This window comes from Podarcis pityusensis, assembly GCF_964106645.2.
Source record: "Podarcis pityusensis genome assembly, chromosome: 9".
NCBI classification, from domain to species: domain Eukaryota; kingdom Metazoa; phylum Chordata; class Lepidosauria; order Squamata; family Lacertidae; genus Podarcis; species Podarcis pityusensis.
The window spans coordinates 33,553,512-33,575,522 of record NC_138034.1 but is presented as its reverse complement, the minus strand read 5'-3'; the positions used below and the strand labels follow the sequence as shown (position 1 = coordinate 33,575,522).

The 22,011-nt window shown below is 40.7% G+C and overlaps 1 protein-coding gene across 1 annotated transcript in view; it reads left to right on the top strand.

Annotated features, from left to right (window-relative positions):
- CPE (carboxypeptidase E) overlaps positions 1 to 19,824 on the top strand; it is a 62,887-nt gene extending 43,063 nt beyond the window's left edge. The window contains exons 2-9 of the mRNA XM_081021761.1: positions 5,505 to 5,701; positions 8,116 to 8,283; positions 10,128 to 10,245; positions 11,901 to 12,083; positions 15,152 to 15,291; positions 17,766 to 17,865; positions 18,518 to 18,636; positions 19,066 to 19,824. Coding sequence (XP_080877887.1) covers positions 5,505 to 5,701; positions 8,116 to 8,283; positions 10,128 to 10,245; positions 11,901 to 12,083; positions 15,152 to 15,291; positions 17,766 to 17,865; positions 18,518 to 18,636; positions 19,066 to 19,164 — 1,124 coding nt within the window. The 3' untranslated portion in view covers positions 19,165 to 19,824. The remainder of the gene's footprint in view (positions 1 to 5,504; positions 5,702 to 8,115; positions 8,284 to 10,127; positions 10,246 to 11,900; positions 12,084 to 15,151; positions 15,292 to 17,765; positions 17,866 to 18,517; positions 18,637 to 19,065) is intronic.
- The last annotated feature ends 2,187 nt before the right edge of the window (positions 19,825 to 22,011 follow it).

Below are 22,011 nucleotides of genomic sequence, written 5' to 3'. Positions count from 1 at the left end.
TAGCACCAGGTCCACTCCAGGACACTTCAGATATGAAGTACTTGCTATTATTACAGACACATATAGTTGACAGATGAATAGCACTTTCCCACATTAATTTATGGAGATTATGATCTTGTATCACCAAAATTATATTTTAGGGCACTTGTCAGATGAGATTTCTTCATTGCAGGAGGTTGGACTTGGGTTCCTTCCATGATTCTATTATTATTTTTTCCCTTGTTCCAAATGTCAACTAACTTACTATTTATTATTCTGGTACACAGAAAACTGCATTTCTTAATAGAATGAATGAAGGGGAAAGGCATTTGAAATGGGCAAAACAAAACATTAGATGCTATTGTGGTTTGGGGGGATAAGAGACAGACTGAAAAGCATTTTTTTTTTTTTTTTGTAATACACACTGATCATCTCAACATAAAGCTCCTTTTTTGGAAACAAGTGAAGCCTTGTTTACTAAAACTGTGACCACATAAATGTAACACAAACATTTTTCATATACTTGTTGTTGTTGTTGTTTAGTCGTTTAGTCGTGTCCGACTCTTCGTGACCCCATGGACCAGAGCACACCAGGCACTCCTGTCTTCCACTGCCTCCCGCAGTTTGGTCAGATTCTTGTTTGTAGCTTTGAGAACACCGTCCAACCATCTTGTCCTCTGTCGTCCCCTTCTCCTTGTGCCCTCAATCTTTCCCAACATCAGGGTCTTTTCCAGGGAGTCTTCTCTTCTCATGAGGTGGCCAAAGTATTGGAGCCTCAGCTTCAGGATCTGTCCTTCCAGTGAGCACTCAGGGCTGATTTCCTGAAGAATGGATACGTTTGATCTTCTTGCAGTCCATGGGACTCTCAAGAGTCTCCTCCAGCACCATAATTCAAAAGCATCAATTCTTCGGCGATCAGCCATCTTTATGGTCCAGCTCTCACTTCCATACATCACTACTGGGAAAACCATGGCTTTAACTATACGGACCTTTGTTGGCAAGGTGATGTCTCTGCTTTTTAAGATACTAAGTTTGCCATCGCCTTTCTCCCAAGGAGCAGGCGTCTTTTAATTTCATGACTGCTGTCACCATCTGCTGTGATCATGGAGCCCAAGAAAGTAAAATCTCTCACTACCTCCATTTCTTCCCCTTCTATTTGCCAGGAGGTGATGGGACCAGTGGCCATGATCTTCGTTTTTTTTATGTTGAGCTTCAAACCATATTTTGCGCTCTCCTCTTTCACCCTCATTAAAAGGTTATTTAATTCCTCCTCACTTTCTGCCATCAAGGTTGTGTCATCTGCATATCTGAGGGTGTTGATATTTTTCCAGCAATCTTAATTCCAGCTTGGGATTCATCCAGCCCAGCCTTTCGCATGATGAATTCTGCATATAAGTTAAATAAGCAGGGAGACAATATACAGCCTTGCCGTACTCCTTTCCCAATTTTGAACCAATTAGTTGTTCCATATCCAGTTCTAACTGTAGCTTCTTGTCCCACATAGAGATTTCTCAGGAGACAGATGAGGTGATCAGGCACTCCCATTTCTTTAAGAACTTGCCATAGTTTGCTGTGGTCGACACAGTCAAAGGCTTTTGCATAGTCGATGAAGCAGAAGTAGATGTCTTTCTGGAACTCTCTAGCTTTCTCCATAATCCAGCCCATGTTTGCAATTTGGTCTCTGGTTCCTCTGCCCCTTCGAAATCCAGCTTGCACTTCTGGGAGTTCTCGGTCCACATACTGCTTGAGCCTACCGTGTAGAATTTTAAGCATAACCTTGCTAGCGTGTGAAATGAGTGCAATTGTGCGGTAGTTGGAGCATTCTTTGGGATTGGGATGTAGACTGATCTTCTCCAATCCTCTGGCCACTGCTGAGTTTTCCAAACTTGCTGGCATATTGAGTGTAGCACCTTAACAGCATCATCGTTTAAAATTTTAAATAGTTCAGCTGGAATATCATCACTTCCACTAGCCTTGTTATTAGCAGTGCTTTCTAAGGCTCATTTGACTTCACTCTCCAGGATGTCTGGCTCAAGGTCAGCAACCACACTACCTGGGGTGTACGAGCCATCCATTTTTTTCTGGTATAATTCCTTGTGTATTCTTGCCACCTCTTCTTGATGTCTTCTGCTTCTGTTAGGTCCTTTCCACTTTTGTCTTTTATTATGGTAATCTTTGTACGAAATGTTCCTTTCATATCTCCAATTTTCTTGAACAGATCTCTGGTTTTTCCCATTCTATTGTTTTCCTCTATTTCTTTGCATTGCTCGTTTAAGAAGGTCTTCTTGTCTCTCCTTGCTATTCTTTGGAAATCTGCATTCAATTTCCTGTATCTTTCACTATCTCCCTCGCACTTTGCTTGCCTTCTCTCCCCCGCTATTTGTAAAGCCTCGTTGGACAGCCACTTTGCTTTCTTGCATTTCCTTTTCGTTGGGATGGTTTTAGTTGCTGCCTCCTGTATAATGTTACGAGCCTCCATCCATAGTTCTTCAGGCACTCTGTCCACCAAATCTAAATCCTTAAACCTGTTCCTCACTTCCACTGTGTATTCATAAGGGATTTGACTTAGATTGTATCTTACCGGCCCAGTGGTTTTTCCTACTTTCTTCAGTTTAAGCTTGAATTTTGCTATAAGAAGCTGATGATCTGAGCCACAGTCAGCTCCAGGTCTTGTTTTTGCTGACTGTATAGAGCTTCTCCATCTTTGGCTGCAGAGGATATAATCAATCTGATTTCGATGCTGCCCATCTGGTGATGTCCATGTGTAGAGTCGTCTCTTGTGTTGTTGGAAAAGAGTGTTTGTGATGACCAGCTTGTTCTCTTGGCAGAACTCTATTAGCCTTTGCCCTGCTTCTTTTTGAACTCCAAGGCCAAACTTGCCAGTTGTTCCTTTTATCTCTTGACTCCCTACTTTAGCATTCCAATCCCCTATAATGAGAAGAACACCCTTCTTTGGTGTCATTTCTATAAGGTGTTGTAAGTCTTCATAGAATTGGTCAATTTCAGTTTCTTCAGCACCAGTGGTTGGTGCATAAACTTGGATTACTGTGATGTTAAAAGGTCTGCCTTGGATTCGTATCGAGATCATTCTATCATTTTTGAGATTGCATCCCAGTACAGCTTTTGTCACTCTTTTGTTGACTATGAGGGCCACTCCATTTCTTTTACGGGATTCTTGCCCACAGTAGTAGATATGATGGTCATCCGAACTGAATTCGCCCATTCCCGTCCATTTTAGTTCACTGATGCCCAGGATGTCAATATTTATTCTTGCCATCTCATTTTTGACCACATCCAACTTACTAAGTTGGATGTGGTCAAAAATGAGATGGCAAGAATAAATATACTTAGCTATTTTTATTAGTTAATTATTTAGCTATTTTAAAATGGGAGGCTATACGCAGGTACCAGCCCTTAGAAACCTTGGTTTTAAGCAGTATATATATTGTTGAGATAAATATTAAGATGCTTCCAGTGAAGACTTTCTGATTAATCATTTCACTAAGAGCTGATTAATCAGCTCACTAAGAGATACAGTATCTCTGTAATGCACATTTGATTGTCACTAGTGAGCAATGCAATCTCTATGGTGCCAGGGAAGGCCCAACTCACCTCACGTTTCCACAGTGAAGCAAGAGCTTCAGCAGGAACACTTGCTCTATCCAATGGAAAATCCCCCAGAGCCATCAGAAATACCTCAGAATCCATCAGCTTCTGATGGCGGACCATCCAGCTTGGTCCCCCAATCCTGCAGACAGAAGTAGTTGATGCTAGATTAAACTTCACCAGAAAGTGGACCATAACCATGGGATAATATCTACCCTACTTCCAGACCACTCCCCTCCTCACAAGGAGCAAAGATCAAATCAAGGGTATGTCCTGCTCTGTGTGTCGGGCGAGTGACCATCTGAGACAGTCCCAATGGTCACCATGGAGACTATGAAATCCCAAGCTGGTCTCAAGGCATCCTCAGTATGGATGTTGAAGTCATCCAGAGAGGCTGTTGGGCAGCAGGGTGGATGGTACACCAACAGCATCCCTAGTCTGCTTCTTTGTCCCAGCACCAGATGCAACCTCCCAAGGAGGAGAGGGAACTTCATTGGCCTACCACAGTTCCCCCACCTTGTCCCTCCAGCTTGGCTTGGTACCTTACCAAATACCCAGGCAGGCAGAGTGGCATTATGCCCGGCCCATCTTGCTCCCCCACCTAGGTTTTAATAATAAGTGCCTGGTCATACCATGTTTGTTTAAATATAACTCATATTACGGTTTTCTCATATGCCTAATGTATTTTGACTCTTGGTCTGAATTTACATTTAGAATGATACTTTCTAGTGCAATCTTGAAACGTATTTTAATATTGAAAATGATTATTATCCAACTCTTTCGCCCTTTAGACAAAACAGCTTATATGAATCAGAGACTATATTATGATTTTGTTGCCAGACCTAAAAGAAAAGTCACATTACCAGATGCTCAGATTGTATTTCTCAGCACCAGCATTGCAGCAGCTGTAGATGTTGAAGAGACCCAGTATAGGGTTTTAATAGCTCTGCTTGCTGCTCCAACAAAGTAATGTAATAATATTGTTAATATTGGCAATTTGTTTATGTATATGTGTAGTGTATATAAATTATTGTACACTCATATATTCAAAGACTCTGGATTGGTGGCACAGAGCCCCAACCCTGGTGCCACCTCACCCTTCTCCCTCCCAGTAAATGCCAGATATCTCTCTGGGAAGATAGCATTGCATATCCCACCCCACGAGGTGAGTCATTTTGAAGTATAGTCATACCTTGGATCCTGAACGACTTGGTACTCGGATGTTTTGGCTCCCGAACGCTGCAAACCCGGAAGTGAGTGTTCCAGTTTGTGAACGTTCTTTGGAACCCAAACATCCGACAGGGCTTCTGAAGCTTCTGATTGGCTGCATGAGCTTCCTGCAGCCAATCAGAAGCCACAGTTTGGTTTCCTAATGTTTTGGAAGTCGAACAAACTTCCAGAACAGATTCTGTTCAACTTGCAAGGTACGAGTGTATAGCATACATGCCCGTTTTACAGGGTTCACTGGAAATTCTGTTACTGTAGACAAATAACTGCATTTAAAAAAAAAAAGTGAATGGGAATCTTAGAAAATCAAATACGTCAACAACAATAATGCAGAATGCAATTACACATGCTTGCATTATTATTTCAATTGGACATCACTCCTTGTTACACTGTACAGGACTTTAGCCCGTCAGTGTGATCTGATACATGTTGGCTTGGATTCTAGGTTGTCATGATCTGGTGCGCATTAACTTGAGTCCTGACTTTCCTTACATGAATACAAGAAGGGGAGCCTTAGATGTAGGTGGGAGGTGATAAAAATCACCCCCTGAATTGAGAAGCAAACTAGGATCTGGGTGATTTTATTATATGATTGTATGATCTCTCTCTGCGTGTGATCTGATGTGTACATTATTCATTTTGATTATTGTTATGTGTATATGCCCAACACCACATTTTTCTTTGTGTTTTAGGGGAGCCAGAATTCAAATACGTTGGCAACATGCATGGAAATGAAGCTGTGGGAAGGGAGCTCCTCATCTTCTTAGCTCAGTACCTCTGCAATGAATATCAGAAGGGCAATGAGACCATCATCAACTTGATTCACAGCACACGTATCCACATCATGCCGTCGCTGAATCCAGATGGCTTTGAGAAGGCAGCGTCACAGGTATGCAAGCAGTAGCCACATAAGCAAATATTTTCATTAATAGAATTTGTTGAATGCATTTACCAGTGGTATTATTGCTCAGTGCAGCAGGTTTGAAATGAGGAGTTTACAGTGGTGGCTAAAATCATCACTTATATTATGTCCTTGTGGATGATATACAGGATGGAGTGATGGCCACCAACATGGCCTCAGCCCAGTATACCTGAAGTAGTGTTTGCACCCCCATCGTTCAGCCTGGACACTGAGGTCCAGCTCTAAGGGCCTTCTGGTGGTTCCATCACTGCAAGAAGCCAAGTTACAGGGAACCAAGTAGAGGGCCTTCTCGGTTGTGGTACACACCCTGTGGAATGCCCTCCCATCAGATGTCAAGGAAATATACAACTATCTGACTTTTAGAAGACATCTGAAGGTAGTCCTGTTTAGGGAAGATTTTTATATTTTGTTGGAAGCTGCCCAGAGTGGCAGGGGAAACCCAGCCAGATGGGCAGGGTATAAATAAATTATTATTATTATTATTATTATTATTATTATTAAGGATTAGACAAATTCATGTAGGATGAGGCGGTCCATTGCTACTAGCCACATAGGCAATATTGTGTGGTTAAGGTTCCTGATCAGGAGTATAGATCCAGAACAGCATGTACAGTTGTACATATGCAAAGTCATTTTTGTACATTCCTCCCAGCGTGCAGAAATTGGGGCCAGGGCCAGGGCCAGTGGATTGTCTCCTGATCTAATGCACACATTTATTGAATGTGTGGATTGGGACGTAAGAAGAGGGCTTGTTTCCCACCCTGACAATGACCTCCCCAAGGGCCTTCTAGCTTTAGCAATGTAACCATAACATATACACTTGGATTATTCTGTGTGTGTCATGAGTGAAAGGCCACTTACATGGCACTGTTCCTTAGTGGCTACAATGCCACAAACATTTGTTTATAAAAAATCATACCAATCTCTAAGTGGCTTACTTCTTCTTCTTTGGCAATTACTTGTAGCTGAGTAAGATAGTCTTCCATAAACACGGTTTTAACAGTGAATCCGTAAGTGACTGTGGAGGCCAATTCTGGATCCACATGTCCTTCCACAGTGGGGACATAGGTTTTCGGGCGGGAGTTGATTACAGTGAGTGTTTGCCAAGCGTGCCTTCCTCTTAGCACATTTCTCCCTTTTGTCCTGAGTTTGAGCATCTTCAAAGTCCATGATACCTTTGGTAAAGGCTGTTCTCCAATTGGAGCACTCGCAGGCCAGTGTTTAATAGAATCTTTAAGTGGTTTAGCTTACATAATGTGCATAAATAGGCATTCATCGTTGTCATCCATGCCTGGTGTTATCTCACTTCCTCTCACTGGCATTCTACATGGAGCATTTTGCAGATTTCACCTAGCTTCTTTCAGTTTCAGATACATTGTACATGCAGTTAGAACTATCCCAAAGTTACTTGCTGATAAGTGAGTCATGGTTGCCTTGAAACACCAATAAATTATAGATTAGGGATGTTCAGTGTGGGAGCACCCTCTGGTGGCTCCATGTTACATTTTCTCATGGACACCTTGCATTTAAACACAGATTGGCCCAAAGGAAAGCTTTTCTTTTTCATATTTGTCCTGCATTTCTTATTCCAAGAACCAACATTGCTACTAATACTTTGATCAATACATAGTAGATGTGTGCATTTATCTCATATTGAACTATTATTTCTAAATTTCAAGGACTCCTAATTTTATACAGCTGTGAGGAAGTGGCTATTAGAATGTCTACTCATTTTTTTAACCCATGTAATTTTCAATATCTACTATGTATTTTGGAAATTTGTTTGTTCACTGTACATTTGGACACCTTAAGATATCATAACCAAATTTTGTATGACGGTTCCTGAGATTGAGTAGCAAGTTTCTCTTTCTCTCTCTGGATACTGTTAGACATCCTTTTGACTGGAGATAGCTGGTGGAACTTTTCAAAACTGCACTGATTTTAATCACTATTTTCAAAACTGCAGTGAATTTTTTATATATATCGAATTCCTAAGCAGTGTCAGGTATGAGGCTGCTAGTTAGCTATATTTTTTGGTTAATTTTGGTTAATTCACTGTGGCTAAGCACCACAGAACTTGCGTATCAACTCAGACACAATTCTGTCAACGGAGACAGTGAGTGTCAGTCATCAAGTGAAGAATATGCATGTGTTAAATCAGCCACGAGAATCAGTATGCTTCTGAGGACTAGATGCAGATACTGGTGAATGTTTCCAGAATGCCATGCTTTTGAATTTTTCTGAGAGTCTTTCAAGTCACCACCAAGACAACACAGTGATGAGCTAAATGGGCCATTTCTCATGGAAACTATGTTATACTATTAAATGATAGCATCAGTGCTATTTTCTAATAATCCCTCTTGATTACTTCTTCTTTTTAGCCTGGTGAACTCAAAGATTGGTTTGTTGGCCGAAGTAATGCCCAGGGAATAGATCTAAACCGAAATTTCCCTGACCTGGATAGAATAGTTTATGTCCATGAGAAAGAAGGAGGTCCAAATAATCACTTACTGAAAAGCCTGAAGAAAGCTGTGGATCAGAACCCAAAGGTAAATAATTGCAGTTTACCATCAACATTATAGACGGTCATCTGTTTCTCTTCAGAGAGTTCCATATGCCCTTTCAATCAGGGGACTCATCTACATTAATCAAAATACAGTGATTTGAATGCGTTATAAACATGCAACACCAGATGGAGCCAGATAGAACAAAAACCTTTCTATAATGATTTAATTTCTGACTTATTTATAGTGGTTTCTTTCCTGTGTGTAGATCCACCCAGGCATTAAAAAAAGAATCAATCCACGGGGGTCTGAAAATTTAATAAATAAAGCAGAATTGGGACAGAAAGTTGTATTGATTCAAATATTTCAGCACATGATAAACCTTTCTAGATTTCCGTAGCATGTTTCTTTCAGATGACTAGTTTTACTCTACAGAGGAAAGACCTTCCCCTCCCCCACCTTTTGGTACTCCTCTCCTTTTGTCTATGTGGTTGCAGATGGATGTAGACAAATGGCCAGAACCTATGTATAATATGGTCAAGAGCAAGGTGAAAACCAAAGGTTGTGCAAAATCCAGAGGAGTATTTTTTTAGGTTTCAACTTGAGGTCTTCTCTGGACCAGGAATGCTGAAAAGGCAAGCAGACAGGATCAGAACTAGGAATTCAAGATAGGATGGACAAGGGCTTCAGGACAGGACATGTTAGTGTTTTTAAGAGCATGATGCTAGAACATCTTTTTAAAGAGCATCCTTTTTTCTTGCTAGAGTAGAGCAGAAGGGCATACTTGACCTCAAATGTATTCTCAACACTTCTTTGTTCATTTGTTTTAGTATTTATGGGCCATTTTCCCATTGGAAGACCCTCAAAGTGCCTTATGGTACAAACAAATACAGCAAAAGTCCAATGATCGCAATAATAAAACATTAAAAACAGAGAATACAAAGAACAGTAAAGTTAGGCAATAAAGAATATCAAAGAGGCCATAACCAAGCATAAAATTCCTTAAGGCTATAGGTCTGACAGAATAAAAGTCTAGCCACCCGATGACATGCTTCTAGAGTGGCATATTTTCTCCCCTACAAATTCAACCTGCTGCTGCTTAGACATTCCCTGGAGATCCAGATCTCTTCTGAATATTCAGTTGGACCCAAGGCCAGAAATGGGTGAAGGCAGCAGGGGACCTCTGTGGGCTTCTTCACATACACATATTGTGTGACTCTGAGGCCTAAATCCAACAGAGAGTTAAGATGGCTGAAGCCCATTAATGTGTTGCGTTTAGGCCTAAGTCTACACTCAGCTGGGACGTGGGTGGCGCTGTGGGTTAAACCACAGAGCCTAGGGCTTGCCAATCGCAAGGTCGGCGGTTCGAATCCCCGCAACAGGGTGAGCTCTCATTGCTCGGTCCCTGCTGCTGCCAACCTAGCAGTTCGAAAACACGTCAAAGTGCAAGTAGATAAATAGGTACCACTCCGGTGGGAAGGTAAACGGCATTTCTGTGCGCTGCTTTGGTTCGCCAGAAGCGGCTTAGTCATGTTGGCCACATGACCCAGAAGCTGTACGCCGGCTCCCTCAGCCAATAAAGTGAGATGAGCACAGCAACCCGAGTCGGTCACGACTGGACCTAATGGTCAGGGGTCCCTTTACCTTTACCTTTTACTACACTCAACTTGTGTAATGCACCTATTAGTAAACTTGTGTGTTGTAATCATACATCAGCACCTTTTATTGGTACATCCTGAATATATAATGTAATTCTGATTCAATTTTCAGAAGTCATGGAATTTCACAGGACTCTAAATAAAGCTTATGTGATAGCGCTTGTTATACAGTATTAACCTATTTACTGGCTTTGAAGTGCTGGTGAATAATACATGTTTCTTCTTCAATAGCTTGCGCCTGAAACAAAAAGTGTAATTCACTGGATTATGGATATCCCCTTTGTGCTGTCTGCCAACCTCCATGGTGGGGACCTTGTAGCAAACTACCCTTATGATGAGACTCGAACTGGTATGTACAATATGCTTGAATGTGCAATCTGTTCATTTCACAAGCATGTGAAATATGCCATCATTCTGGAGCTGTAGAAAGTTCAGTTTCCATAATTCTGTGGCAGTATGTAATGTCTTCAGAAAGATACAGTATTTCTGCATGCCACTGGCAGCTGATAGAATTACTGATCACAGCTACAGTGTAAGAGAGTAAGGTTTAGAACAGGATTAGGCAACCTAAGGCCCAGGGGCTGGATCCAGCCCAATCGCCTTCTAAATCCAGCCCGCAAATGGTCTGGGAATCAGAGTGTTTTTACATGAGTAGAATGTGTGGTTTTATTTAATATGCATCTCTGGGTTATTAGTGGGGCATAGGGATTCGTTCATTTTCCCCCTCCAAAATATGGTCCAGCCCCCCCACAAGGTCTGAGGGACAGTGGACCGGCCTCCTGCTGAAAAGGTTTGCTGACCCCTGGTATAGAATGACTGTAGACACCAGAAGTCAGCAGTGGAGGAAAGGTGGCCTCATTCAGCACCCTGCAAGGGCATGGTTGCTTACTAAAATGAGCCAGTTTCAAACTATGGTTTATAAAACTGGCTTGTTTCAACATTAAACACAGGTGAGAGTTTAGACATAATGTTCACACACTACATCTTAAGTATACTTTAAAATATCTTATATGTAATCTTTATAAAATGTAAATGTGTAAATGTGTCCCTAAATGTTGGTGGCTAAATGACATATTCTATTATTCAGATTACCTTGATTTATTTATCCTTATCTTACCCCTAAGTGCCTTAAAACTTAAATCTTAAATTTCAAATATACATAACTCCTAATATCATTTCTGCTAGAGTCGTATAGTTTCATTCCCACATTTTCCCTAATATTCATTAGCTGATTCTAAAATAAAAAAGTTTCCATTATAAATTCTCTTCCAATCATCATCCAGCGTCTCTTCTTCCTGGTCTCGGGTCATGTCAGTCCTTATTGTCCATTCCGTCTAGTCCATCAGCCTGGAAGCCTTATGTCCGAGGCCCTTAAATCTCTTCCATGTCCCTTCTGCAATTCTTCTTCATCTTGTTTGTGCTTGCCCTTTTCCTTGTCTCTTGTTGGTCTCTGTCTTAGTTTCTTTCCTTTCTCGTTGAGGAGTAGGTCTCTGGGGGATTCCAACCCAAAATTGTCTCCATCACCCTTCATCCAGCTCACCCATTCCCCACAGTCCCACTCCCCACAGTCCTCGATGTAATCCAAAATGAATTTAAAATCAAATTTCAGAATCTCTCCAAAGCTAGAATAATTTTAACTGCTCAGATAATTTTAACTGCAACGTGGCTGCCTGATTTGTATGTGCAATGTGACTAGATTTAAATAAATACAAATAAGGCTAGTTTTAGCTACCTTTGTTTTTGTTTTCATGATTGTTTTATTGTTCTGAGCTCTTTTATTGAACTTGGATTTATTGTTTTAAATGGCTCTGATAATCTTTTAAAATGCAAAGTAGTTTAAAAATTATTTGAAATAAATAAATTAAGTGCATCCAGCCTTTTTCCTATGAGACTCCCCCCACCCCCAAGAGTAAATATTTTGGGCAAAAGCAACAGACACAGAACAACATAGGAAAAAAATAAGTCTATCTGTTCCTCTACATGTTTTTGGTTTTATTTCCTCAGGTAGTGCACATGAATACAGCTCCTGCCCAGATGACGCTATTTTCCAAAGCTTAGCTCGAAGCTATTCATCCTTTAATCCCGCCATGTCTGATCCAAACAGGCCACCGTGTCGCAAGAATGATGACGACAGCAGTTTCATAGATGGAACAACCAATGGTGGGGCTTGGTACAGTGTTCCAGGAGGTTTGTGTCAATCCGTTACGATACTTCAGAGATTCGTTTATTGTAAAGAATAACAATTACAGTGTGTACACATACACCAACACACGTGAATGGACAGTGGGTCTCAGCAGCAAATCAACTGCTGGTTCCCTTCACTGTAGCTAAAACTTGCAACTTCTAAAAATTTGCCTTCACTTATGTAAGTCTAACTTGGCAAAATGTATTACTGTTCCGTCAACACCTTTGCACATCTCTATAGAGGTAAATGTGTCTTCTGAAAGCTCATCTCTCAAATGTGATGAGAGAAGTGGCCCTCTGGGAATAAATGATTTGTACTCACAACAATCAGTGACAGTCATACTGACTGTTGCCTACCTTGCTATTTCTTGTATCTACTACAAAAGTATCCCGATATGGTAGAGGCTAACCACCAAGCAATTTGGAGAGAGAATCCCTGCCACACAAAAAGCTTAATATGTGACCAGAGAGAGGATGTAAGAGGCAGATATAGAATACAGTGGAGGAGAGGGGAGAAACAGCTATGCATATATACCATAAAACTCAAAAGCTTCTTTGTTCAATTGTACAGGATGACAAGGTACAAAGAAGGACAGGTTTCCTGTGCCTTGAAAATAGTTAAGCAGAACGACAAATTTCAAGAAGAGCAACTTTTCTCAGCACTGCTTGCACCTGTTGAATAAACTATTGACGACATAGAAGTACCTGGTCACCTTGCCTGTATAGATGAATATGAGTGAAACAGTCAATTTCCCCTAAGACACATAATAGCCAGACATTGGAGGGTTTTCCTTTGCTTTTAAGCACCCCTGAGCATTGCTAGTCTGTATTCCTAAAAGGGCTCCCAAAGTGCAGGATTAAGGGACTCTAATCTGATTCTCCTGCACAGAAATAGCACCAGCAAGAAGATTACCTTGTCCTGCAGCCAGACTGCATTTTCAGTGCTGATGGATATATTCCTGTACATTAGCTGCTTAAGTCCTATTGAAGTCAATAGGAGCAAAGCAACTTTACAGGCTGCAGGACTGCGGCCTTTGTTTTTAAGGTGTTGTTAGCCTAGTCTGCAACTCTTGCAGTTGTTACTCATTTTAATTAAATTATTATTGTTGGGCACACAACAAACATTCGTGGCATAGGTTTTACTATAGCAAATGGAGGCTTTGTATAGCAAATACAAAGGGGAACAAGATGTCCTGCATGCAATGCTGTGACACATTATGAAATTAGCAGACTATGGTAATATAGGGCTGACTTTAAAATGTGGAGTTGTAGTCAATTAAGTCCCACTCAGAGTAGACTCAGTAAAAGCAATGACTCTAAGTTAGTCATGTCCATCAGTGGGTCTACTCTAAGTAGGACTAGTCTAGAATACCACCTTCAATGTCTAAGGTTGTAATCCTAACCCTACTTACCTGGGAGTAAGCCCCAATGAATACAATAAGTCTTAATTCTGAGTAGGCATGGTTAGGATTTCACTGTCATTTGCATTGCACATTCATCTTAACATTTATGCAAAACGTATTTACAGTGAATTGCATCAATATCACATTTTTCTTAAGCTTTATTTGTTTTTTAAATGGAGCACCGTTGATTTGTTGATTTAATTTATTTATTTACCTGGAGGTTTCAGGGCGGTTCACAGATAAAATCAACATAAAAACCACAATATATATAATCAAAATAAAAGCAACAACCCAATAACAGTGTTTAACAGTCTTTATTGTGAAAATAACCTTCTGGTACACTGCCTAGAGTTTGCTGGAGATATCAATCTTCAAGTGTCACACAGTATTTAGTTGCCACATTTAAAATATTTGGTATATATGAAAAACAAAATGTAGCCAAAATCTGGAGACTTGAATGCACGGTTGTCAAGTTGGACATGACTGACAATCTTTTCAAGGAAGCCCCGCCCCCTAAACTCAGGCTTACTTTCCTTTGTCTCCTGTTCTCAACCCTGATAATAAGAGAGAACCTACATTCAGGTCTGCACCTCACCATTCAGGTGATCAGTGCTGACTATGGTGAGCTCTATGTAGGGCATTCCAACTATGTCGGCATTAGAACATTCTGTATATTTACTTCTGGACCCAGAAGGAGATGCATATACAGAAGCCTGCTCCTATTTATTCATTCATTCATTCATTCATTCATTCATTCACTCACTCACTCACTCACTCATCACCGCCCTCCTTCCTTCCTTTTTTATTGGTGAGCATATGTCTTTGATTGATTCATAATGTCTTAAACATGTGCAGCTGGTAATGTGTACTGTCGACACACATTTTAACATTGGCTCCAACGTTTTAAAGTCTCCTCCACATCATTAGCACTGGTACATTGCCTTTGGTTTTTCTTTTTGGTGAATTGCAAGATTAGGAAGAAACCCCTGTTTCAAATTATTTCTAGAAGCTTCATTGGCTGTGCCATTATCTGTCATTTGCATGTTTTATTGTACACATAATAACATGTTTCCTTGTTCATCTGGAATTAATTGAACTATACCTGGAAACTGTTTTTTTGGCTTCCGAAAATGGAACTTTTTGAGCCAATTGTATCCCAGTGGAATATACGCACCAGATGCAATATTAGGTTTCACACAATCATTACACAGAGCTGTGACTGCCAAGATATTCATTGCACGAAGTTAGCCATTTCGGCACATTATGTATCTGACTTGAGTTCAAGAATCACATATTGAGTGAATTGTTAGCTGCCCAGGGAGTTTTATATACTGAAGGGCAACATGAATACTTCAAGCAAATAAGAAATAAATGTTAGCTCTGATTCTCCTACATTATCTCTGGGTGGCCTTTAGCTAATTTACATTAATTTGAGAGGACAACATTTCTGAAAATTTTGATGCCATGGAGAAAACCATTCTTAAAATTGAAAAACAACAACAACAACAACAACAACCCTGAAATATATGTGTGAGACTTTTAAAAACAGATTGTAGGGCTGGAGACCTGCTTTCGAGATTACACAGAGACATCTTTTAAGTCCTGTTTTCATTGCATAGAACTCAATGCTTGTCCAAATGTCAACCTGTCTGTATGCTTATAATGCAGGCATGCAGGACTTCAACTACCTCAGCAGCAATTGTTTTGAAATCACTGTGGAGCTTAGCTGTGAAAAATTCCCTCCAGAGGAAACACTGAAGAGTTACTGGGAGGACAACAAGAATTCACTTATCAATTATATTGAGCAGGTAAAAGAGAAGTAGGAAGGGCAAGTTATGGCATGAGTGGGGCAGGAACCAACCCCAGATTAGTTATGTCCGGTTGTTCATCAATAGTTAAACAGTCTTCTGCTTAGTTGCACTCCATATGCTCAGACTGGGGATTTAATCACATATTGATCTATGTTCAAACCACTTCAAAACATGATTATGAACCTAACCACACGAGGCTACCTTTTTACATGAAAGCTTAACCACAGTAGAATGGCGAGGAAAGATTACCATGTGATAATGGTTTTCTCTCAGAAACAATTGCATAAATTCTGCCCCTGCTTGAGGATTAGAGAATAGAATGTGTTCTTGCACTGAAATGTCAGTCCTGTTTACAAAAGATTTATTAAAAGTTGGTAACTTTTAGCTGAGAGCACTAGTTTTCTGAATCACCAGCACTGTATTACAGGTCAAACAAAAGGCTCATTCAGGCTTTCTAATCCATCACACAACTGCAATAGCAAGAGAGAGGATGAGTGTACACACTCTTCCATGAGTTGGAGGCAGGTATCTGAATTGGGGAGTCTGCTATACTCATGTATCCTCCCAAGGCAGTGAGAGTCCTTGGGAGATCAGGACTCCAAATTGTATGGGAGCTTACACGAGTTCAAAAGTTTACCTACTTCAGTAGCTATTCCTCTGCCTTGTGGAGGGAAGTGGGGTGAAGCTAGAGCTTTGGCCTTGTTGCATGAGGAATCTGAATGCCTGACTAGGTCTAATGCATCAGATCCCTCAGAATATCTGCTATTATTTCTAAAAAGTGCCTAATGGTTGTCACTTGTACTGTTCCTGAGTATGGTCATCTCACTGTGGTGGGAAAAGTATACAGGGTGGCATCTGACCAAATCAGAGTAGTCTCATTTAAATTAATTGCCTTAGGGTCTACTCTGCATACTACTTAGATGCGGTCTATACAGACTAACAACACAGTAAGGTAAAAAGGTAGAGGACCCTGGACGGTTAAGTCCAGTCAAAGGCGACTATGGGGTTGCAGTGCTCATCTCGCTTCAGGACAAGGGAGCCAGTGTTTGTCCATAGAGAGCTTTCCAGATCATGTGGCCAGCATGACTAAACCGCTTCTGGCGCAATGGAACACCGTGACGGAAGCCAGAGTGCATGGAAACACTGTTTTTCCACCTCAGTGGTACCTATTTATCTACTTGCACTGGTGTGCTTTTGAACTGCTAGGTTGGCAGAAGCCGGGAAAGAGAAATGGGAGCTCACCCGGTCAGGGGGATTTGAACCACCAACCTTCTGTTTGGCAAGCCCAAGAGGCTCAGTGGCTTAGACCACAGCTCCACCTGCAACACAGTGCCATGCAGGTACACTCAGAAACAAATCTTGTTGCCCTGTGAGGCTTATTCACCAAAAGTATCTGCATAGGAATTGCAATTTAAATGTCATATTGTTCTTGCAACAGGATATGCTTACTCGCTGTAACTATGAGAAGTAATAGATTGTAAAACTGCAAGGGTGAACACTTCCCAGTATGGGCATCATAATCACATATTACAGGATTTGATTAGAGATCAATCACAGCACTGCAATCAGCACCCAGAAACCTTCTGTTTCGTAAATAGTTTCTCCAAGGGGAAAAAAATCCATATAGAAGAATTATTGGTTTGTTATGCTTTGTAACTGGTACTATTATGCACTCAGTGTAGTTTACTAGTAAAACTAGAGACGAATAAAAACACATTTAAAACTAGTTTTTCTAGGGAGGAAATGCCCAGTTTGCCAAATAAAATATTCCCAAGGACTGGCTCATTCAGTCATGCCTATTTAATTCTTTGTAAAATGTATACAGAGGGCATTGCAGGCTTTCACCCTTTACTACAAGATAACTTTGTTAACTGTTAGGCACTTACTGTTTCACATAGAATCATCTGCAAAGATTCTGCAAACTAGAACGGCCTTATGTAGTCAATATGTTTTTATTTTGTTTTGCTGCTGCAAAGTTACCTTCTGTGTTTCTAGAGTTTATGAACTTCCAGCTAGTGGAGAAGGTGTCCCAACATAAGACGTGTCATGCCTGGACTCAAGTCCTGCGCTCTTTTGCTTGGAAGCCCCTGGTTAAAAGCCCTGCCATTAATGCACCAAATGGCCTTAATCAAGCCACTGGCTGCATTCAGATAACCATATCTCAGCTTACTTGAGTAAGCCAAAGTATGAATGATCCTTTTGCTTGCACATACAGCCACTTCACTCAAAGACATCTCTATTTAACCATAGTTTCCTGATTTGTCCAAACCATAAAACAAGGATTAACCACTTTGGAACAAGCCGGGGTATCAACCTGCAGTTTTCAAGGGGTGTCTCTGACTGAATGCACCATATTTAAGACAAGGGCATTATTGGCCTACCTCACAGGGCTCAAAAGATTATTTAACAGATGTAACAGAGAGCACATAAGAAAAGACAGACTATTGATAACAAAGAAGTATTTTTTTCAGATCCATCGTGGGGTGAAAGGATTTGTTAGAGATCTTCAGGGCAATCCCATTGCTAATGCCACCATTTCTGTAGAGGGACTAAACCATGATATTACTTCAGGTAAGTTATGCCATATGTGATACATTTAAACAGGTGATGACACGGGCTTATATAATGGGTGCATGTCAAGAATAGAATCACATTCTCTCTCCCCACCACTCCCAATCCCATATATACTATTAGTCAAACTCAGAACAGCTCCCACGGCTCCTGCCTCTTTCAAGATGTTGAGGCATCTGAGCTCCAATTTTGGCGCCAACAGGATGTTCGCCAGAACCCCACCTTTTGCTTCCTTGATTGACGCCTTTCCCTGACCCTCGTTAACCTATGAGCATGGGGAGGTTCTGGCTGTCGTCCTACCTCTTCCTCTGACGAATCATTCCCCACCCCGTGTTATTGTCAGAGACTGCTTATCAGTGACTTGGCCTCTCTCCAGCCTCCTTTCGCTTTCATGACTAGTTTCAAACTGCTGAGAAGGAAGCAAAACTACTTCTTCCTCCACTGACTCTCTGTTCCTCTCATCGTTGCTCTGGGGAGCCCTGTCCCTGCCATCCTCTGACTCTCTGCCCCCCTCCTCATCCTCATCGTCACTCTGGGGAGCCCTGTCCCTGACAAACAGTAAAGAAACCAAAGCAGACCCTGCATATCTGAAGGTTGCTCCTGCTGGTTCTAGAATATTTCTGGAAGTGGTAACATACTGCTTTTTCCACAGCTAAGGATGGTGATTACTGGAGATTGCTCGTACCTGGAAACTATAAAGTGACTGGCTCTGCACCAGGTTATCTAGCAATAACTAAAAAAGTGGCTGTTCCCTTCAGTCCTGCCATTAGGGTAAGTACTGCCTGGTTGGCGTAGCCTTGTATTGCATGCCAGTGACTTCATATTGGTTAGATGTATATTGTGCAATAATACAATGCCCACAAGGTAACCTCATAGGCTCTCTATGTAATATTCCAGGCCTTTTAACATTCCTGGTGTGGGAGCATAGAAGGTAAACATTTGATGTGTTATTATTTATTCCATTTATATCCCGTCATTCCTCTTAAATCGGAGAAAGCATCTTTATGTTTCGTTAGAAGTAAGACCCACTGTGTTCAGGGAAGCTTGCTTTCAAGTTAACAGGCATAAGACTGCAGCCCCTACCATGAAAGCCGTTTCATGAATTTCAGAGGTCCTAAATTTCAGGTTGTTACTTCAGTTAAAAGTCCAATGTGCATAAAAAATTCTTGTTTTTTATTTTATTATTTTTCTCATGCCTAGGTTGATTTTGACCTGGAATCTCTGTCTGAAAGAAAAGAAGAAGAAAAGGAAGAGTTAATGGAATGGTGGAAGATGATGTCAGAAACTTTAAATTTTTAAGCAGAAGCTCTGAATTTACAGCTTTTAATCTATTACGTGTTGACTTAGTATACTGTACTGTGGAAAGTCCCTATATTTTGGATTTTGTGTAGCTCACAATATTTAACTTGAGTTTTTTGAGTATTTTTTTTAAAAAATCAGTAATCTGCTCTACATAAAAACAAATTGCTAGATACTTTCTTCCATTGTTTGCAATCCTACATATTCAACATAGGGGAAGAATATCTGAATGAATGTCTCATCTACCTAACTTGAATACAAATCCTGAATGTGTAGGGCAAGCACAATGATGATAATAATACTAAACACACTATAGTAATTAGCAGTCACTTGCAACTTCTGCTGCTGATATGTGGCAGTGCAGGTGAGCAGATGATGTTTTCTAATGTCTCATGAAATAATGGCACTGCAAATGTATGCAGTAAAAACTTGGTGTTGTAAGTAATGCTTTACTGCAATTAAAGTTTGTTTATGTCTCTGTGGAAGAGCCATGTAAAATAAGTATAATGACTTGGGTTTCATCTACTCACATGGAAATAACTTTCATCATTCTTATTTAAAAGAGAAGAGGAATAGTACAACTTTTTCCCTTACTCTGTCCAATAATGTTCCCAAGTAACTTGGTAATCAGATTAAAATTTCTGGATGGATAAAGAATAACCCTATAGTGACTGCATGTTGTTTTCTCTGCTTGCAGTGTATTCTGCTATCCCATTTGTCAGCAGTTGTTTGTGTATTAAGTAGACATGAGTTGCATGAAATGATGTCTGTATAATTTGCAAAAAGAGCAAAATATTAACCCAAAAGCTGCCTGACCCACTGGACTGGAAATTCAGTACTTGGCATGTGCTCCTAAAAGCCCAACCCCAAACAAATTTACTCAAAAGCACCAAGTTTAGTGGGACATGCTTCTCATAAGCTGAAATGAATAGTTTGGATTCTAAGGGTGTGTCTACTCAAATGAGTTTGCAGATGATCAGTATTTTGCAGGTCAACGCTTGCAGTTCAGGGGAGCAATCCCTGTTTTGATCAGTGCTGGTCCACACAAAGAAGCCAGATTGAGATATAACACAAAACCAACAACTTGCCATAACAGACTGGTAGGTCAGTATCTGCAACAGCAAGCAGAGCAGCCATGATGGTTTCTGTGCTGCACTTCCCAGTATATCACTCCTGATGCTGGTCAGCAGTGACATCTGAAGTGCTCTTAGTGAAACAGATGGCATTGTTAATGAGGAACATTGGGCTATACATTGGACCATACTTCAAATCCTTGAAAACCTCTGTCTGGCTGAAGAGACAACAATGAGCTTGCAGAACTTCAATTAATATTTAAGAACTATACTGCAACAAAGAAACATGCTGTGTGGGATCAAGCAATCATTTTGTTTCCCTAACAATGTGCCTCTAGAACTCTATCAACATATCCCACTAGTTTGTATATAACTCACTATAAAACAACCCAAATATGAGAAACAATAAATGCAAATACATTTTAATCATGAAGATAAGCATATTGTGTTCAAACACAGCTGGAGAAATTATTCTGACATTTATTGCAAAAGATCTTGACACCTGGTGAGTGGTAATGAAGACGCTATGAATTTGAAGCTCGTTAGTCATTGTACTTAACTCTACTAATTTCCCCATTTTGAAGCAAAGCCAGAAAATGCAGCCATGCTCCTGTCATGCAGCTGTATAGTAGACTCTGTGTCTAATGCTAGCGCAGATGTTACATCCTGCTTAACCTCAAAATGGGTTTCTAGTCTAACTTATAACATGTGTATATAATATATTCTTTTCATGTTGAAGTAATGAAACATAACTATCTTATAAATTGTCTGTTTGGTTTTCCTTTGGTACTAACTGCACCAAAAGATTTTTAAATGGCAGACGTCTTTGCTATGAGAATCCATGGAGACAAAGAGGCAATAACTCAATGCTAAACAACTTTCTTTCCACGGAGTGGGTTCCAATTTCATTCCCTGTCGCCTCCTGTTATAGTATATCACCTAGCAAGGTGACCTCTTCCTGTGAACCTGGAGGGCCACTGTGAGTCATTGTCCCAGTTTGCTCAACTTCTTAAGCATGGTGACTTGGACAAAACATAGTTTCACTTTCCACAAAATGTGCCTTGTCATTATATATACACAACATCATGGTTTAAAGCAAACAACAGTTAAGCATGCCAGCTTCATAAACCCTGGTTTGAACTCTGATGAAAGTTTCTTTTAGAAACACAAGAATAGCTTGCTGGATGAGGCCAGTGGTCCACCTATTCCAGCATCCTGTTCTCACAGTTGCCAACCAAATGCTTATGGGAAACCTGGAAGCAAGACCCATGTTCAACAACCATCTCCCCTCCTGTAGTTTCTAGCAGCCGGTATTCAGAAGCTTATTGCCTCCAATAGCGAAGACAGTTTTAAACAATGACCTCTCATTTATACCTAATGCTGCTCCAGAATTCCTTGAAAGAAAAATTGAACTGAAAAGTTTTCTCCCAGCTGCATGGGAGGAGATGGGGTTAGGGAGTGCATAAAGTCAAAATTCAGTGGCTCATTCCTGCTTGTTTACATGGTACTGAACCATTGGTTGTGCATCATGTATGAATTTGGCCAGGGTGGACAGCACTGGTCTAGGTGTGCCACTGGCCTTTGAGCCCTTCCAGAAGGCCTTTTTATTATTGTGCATTCATGATGATTTGTGTTCAAGATGGCATAGGGCTGGTTATACACAACCCCACTTTCAATGCTCTTTGCGCCCGCAAATGTTTCAGGACAGATGTACTGCTTCGTTTCCTATCAGTGCACAGCCCATAGCTTCCTGCTTAAATCTTGTGACTTTTCA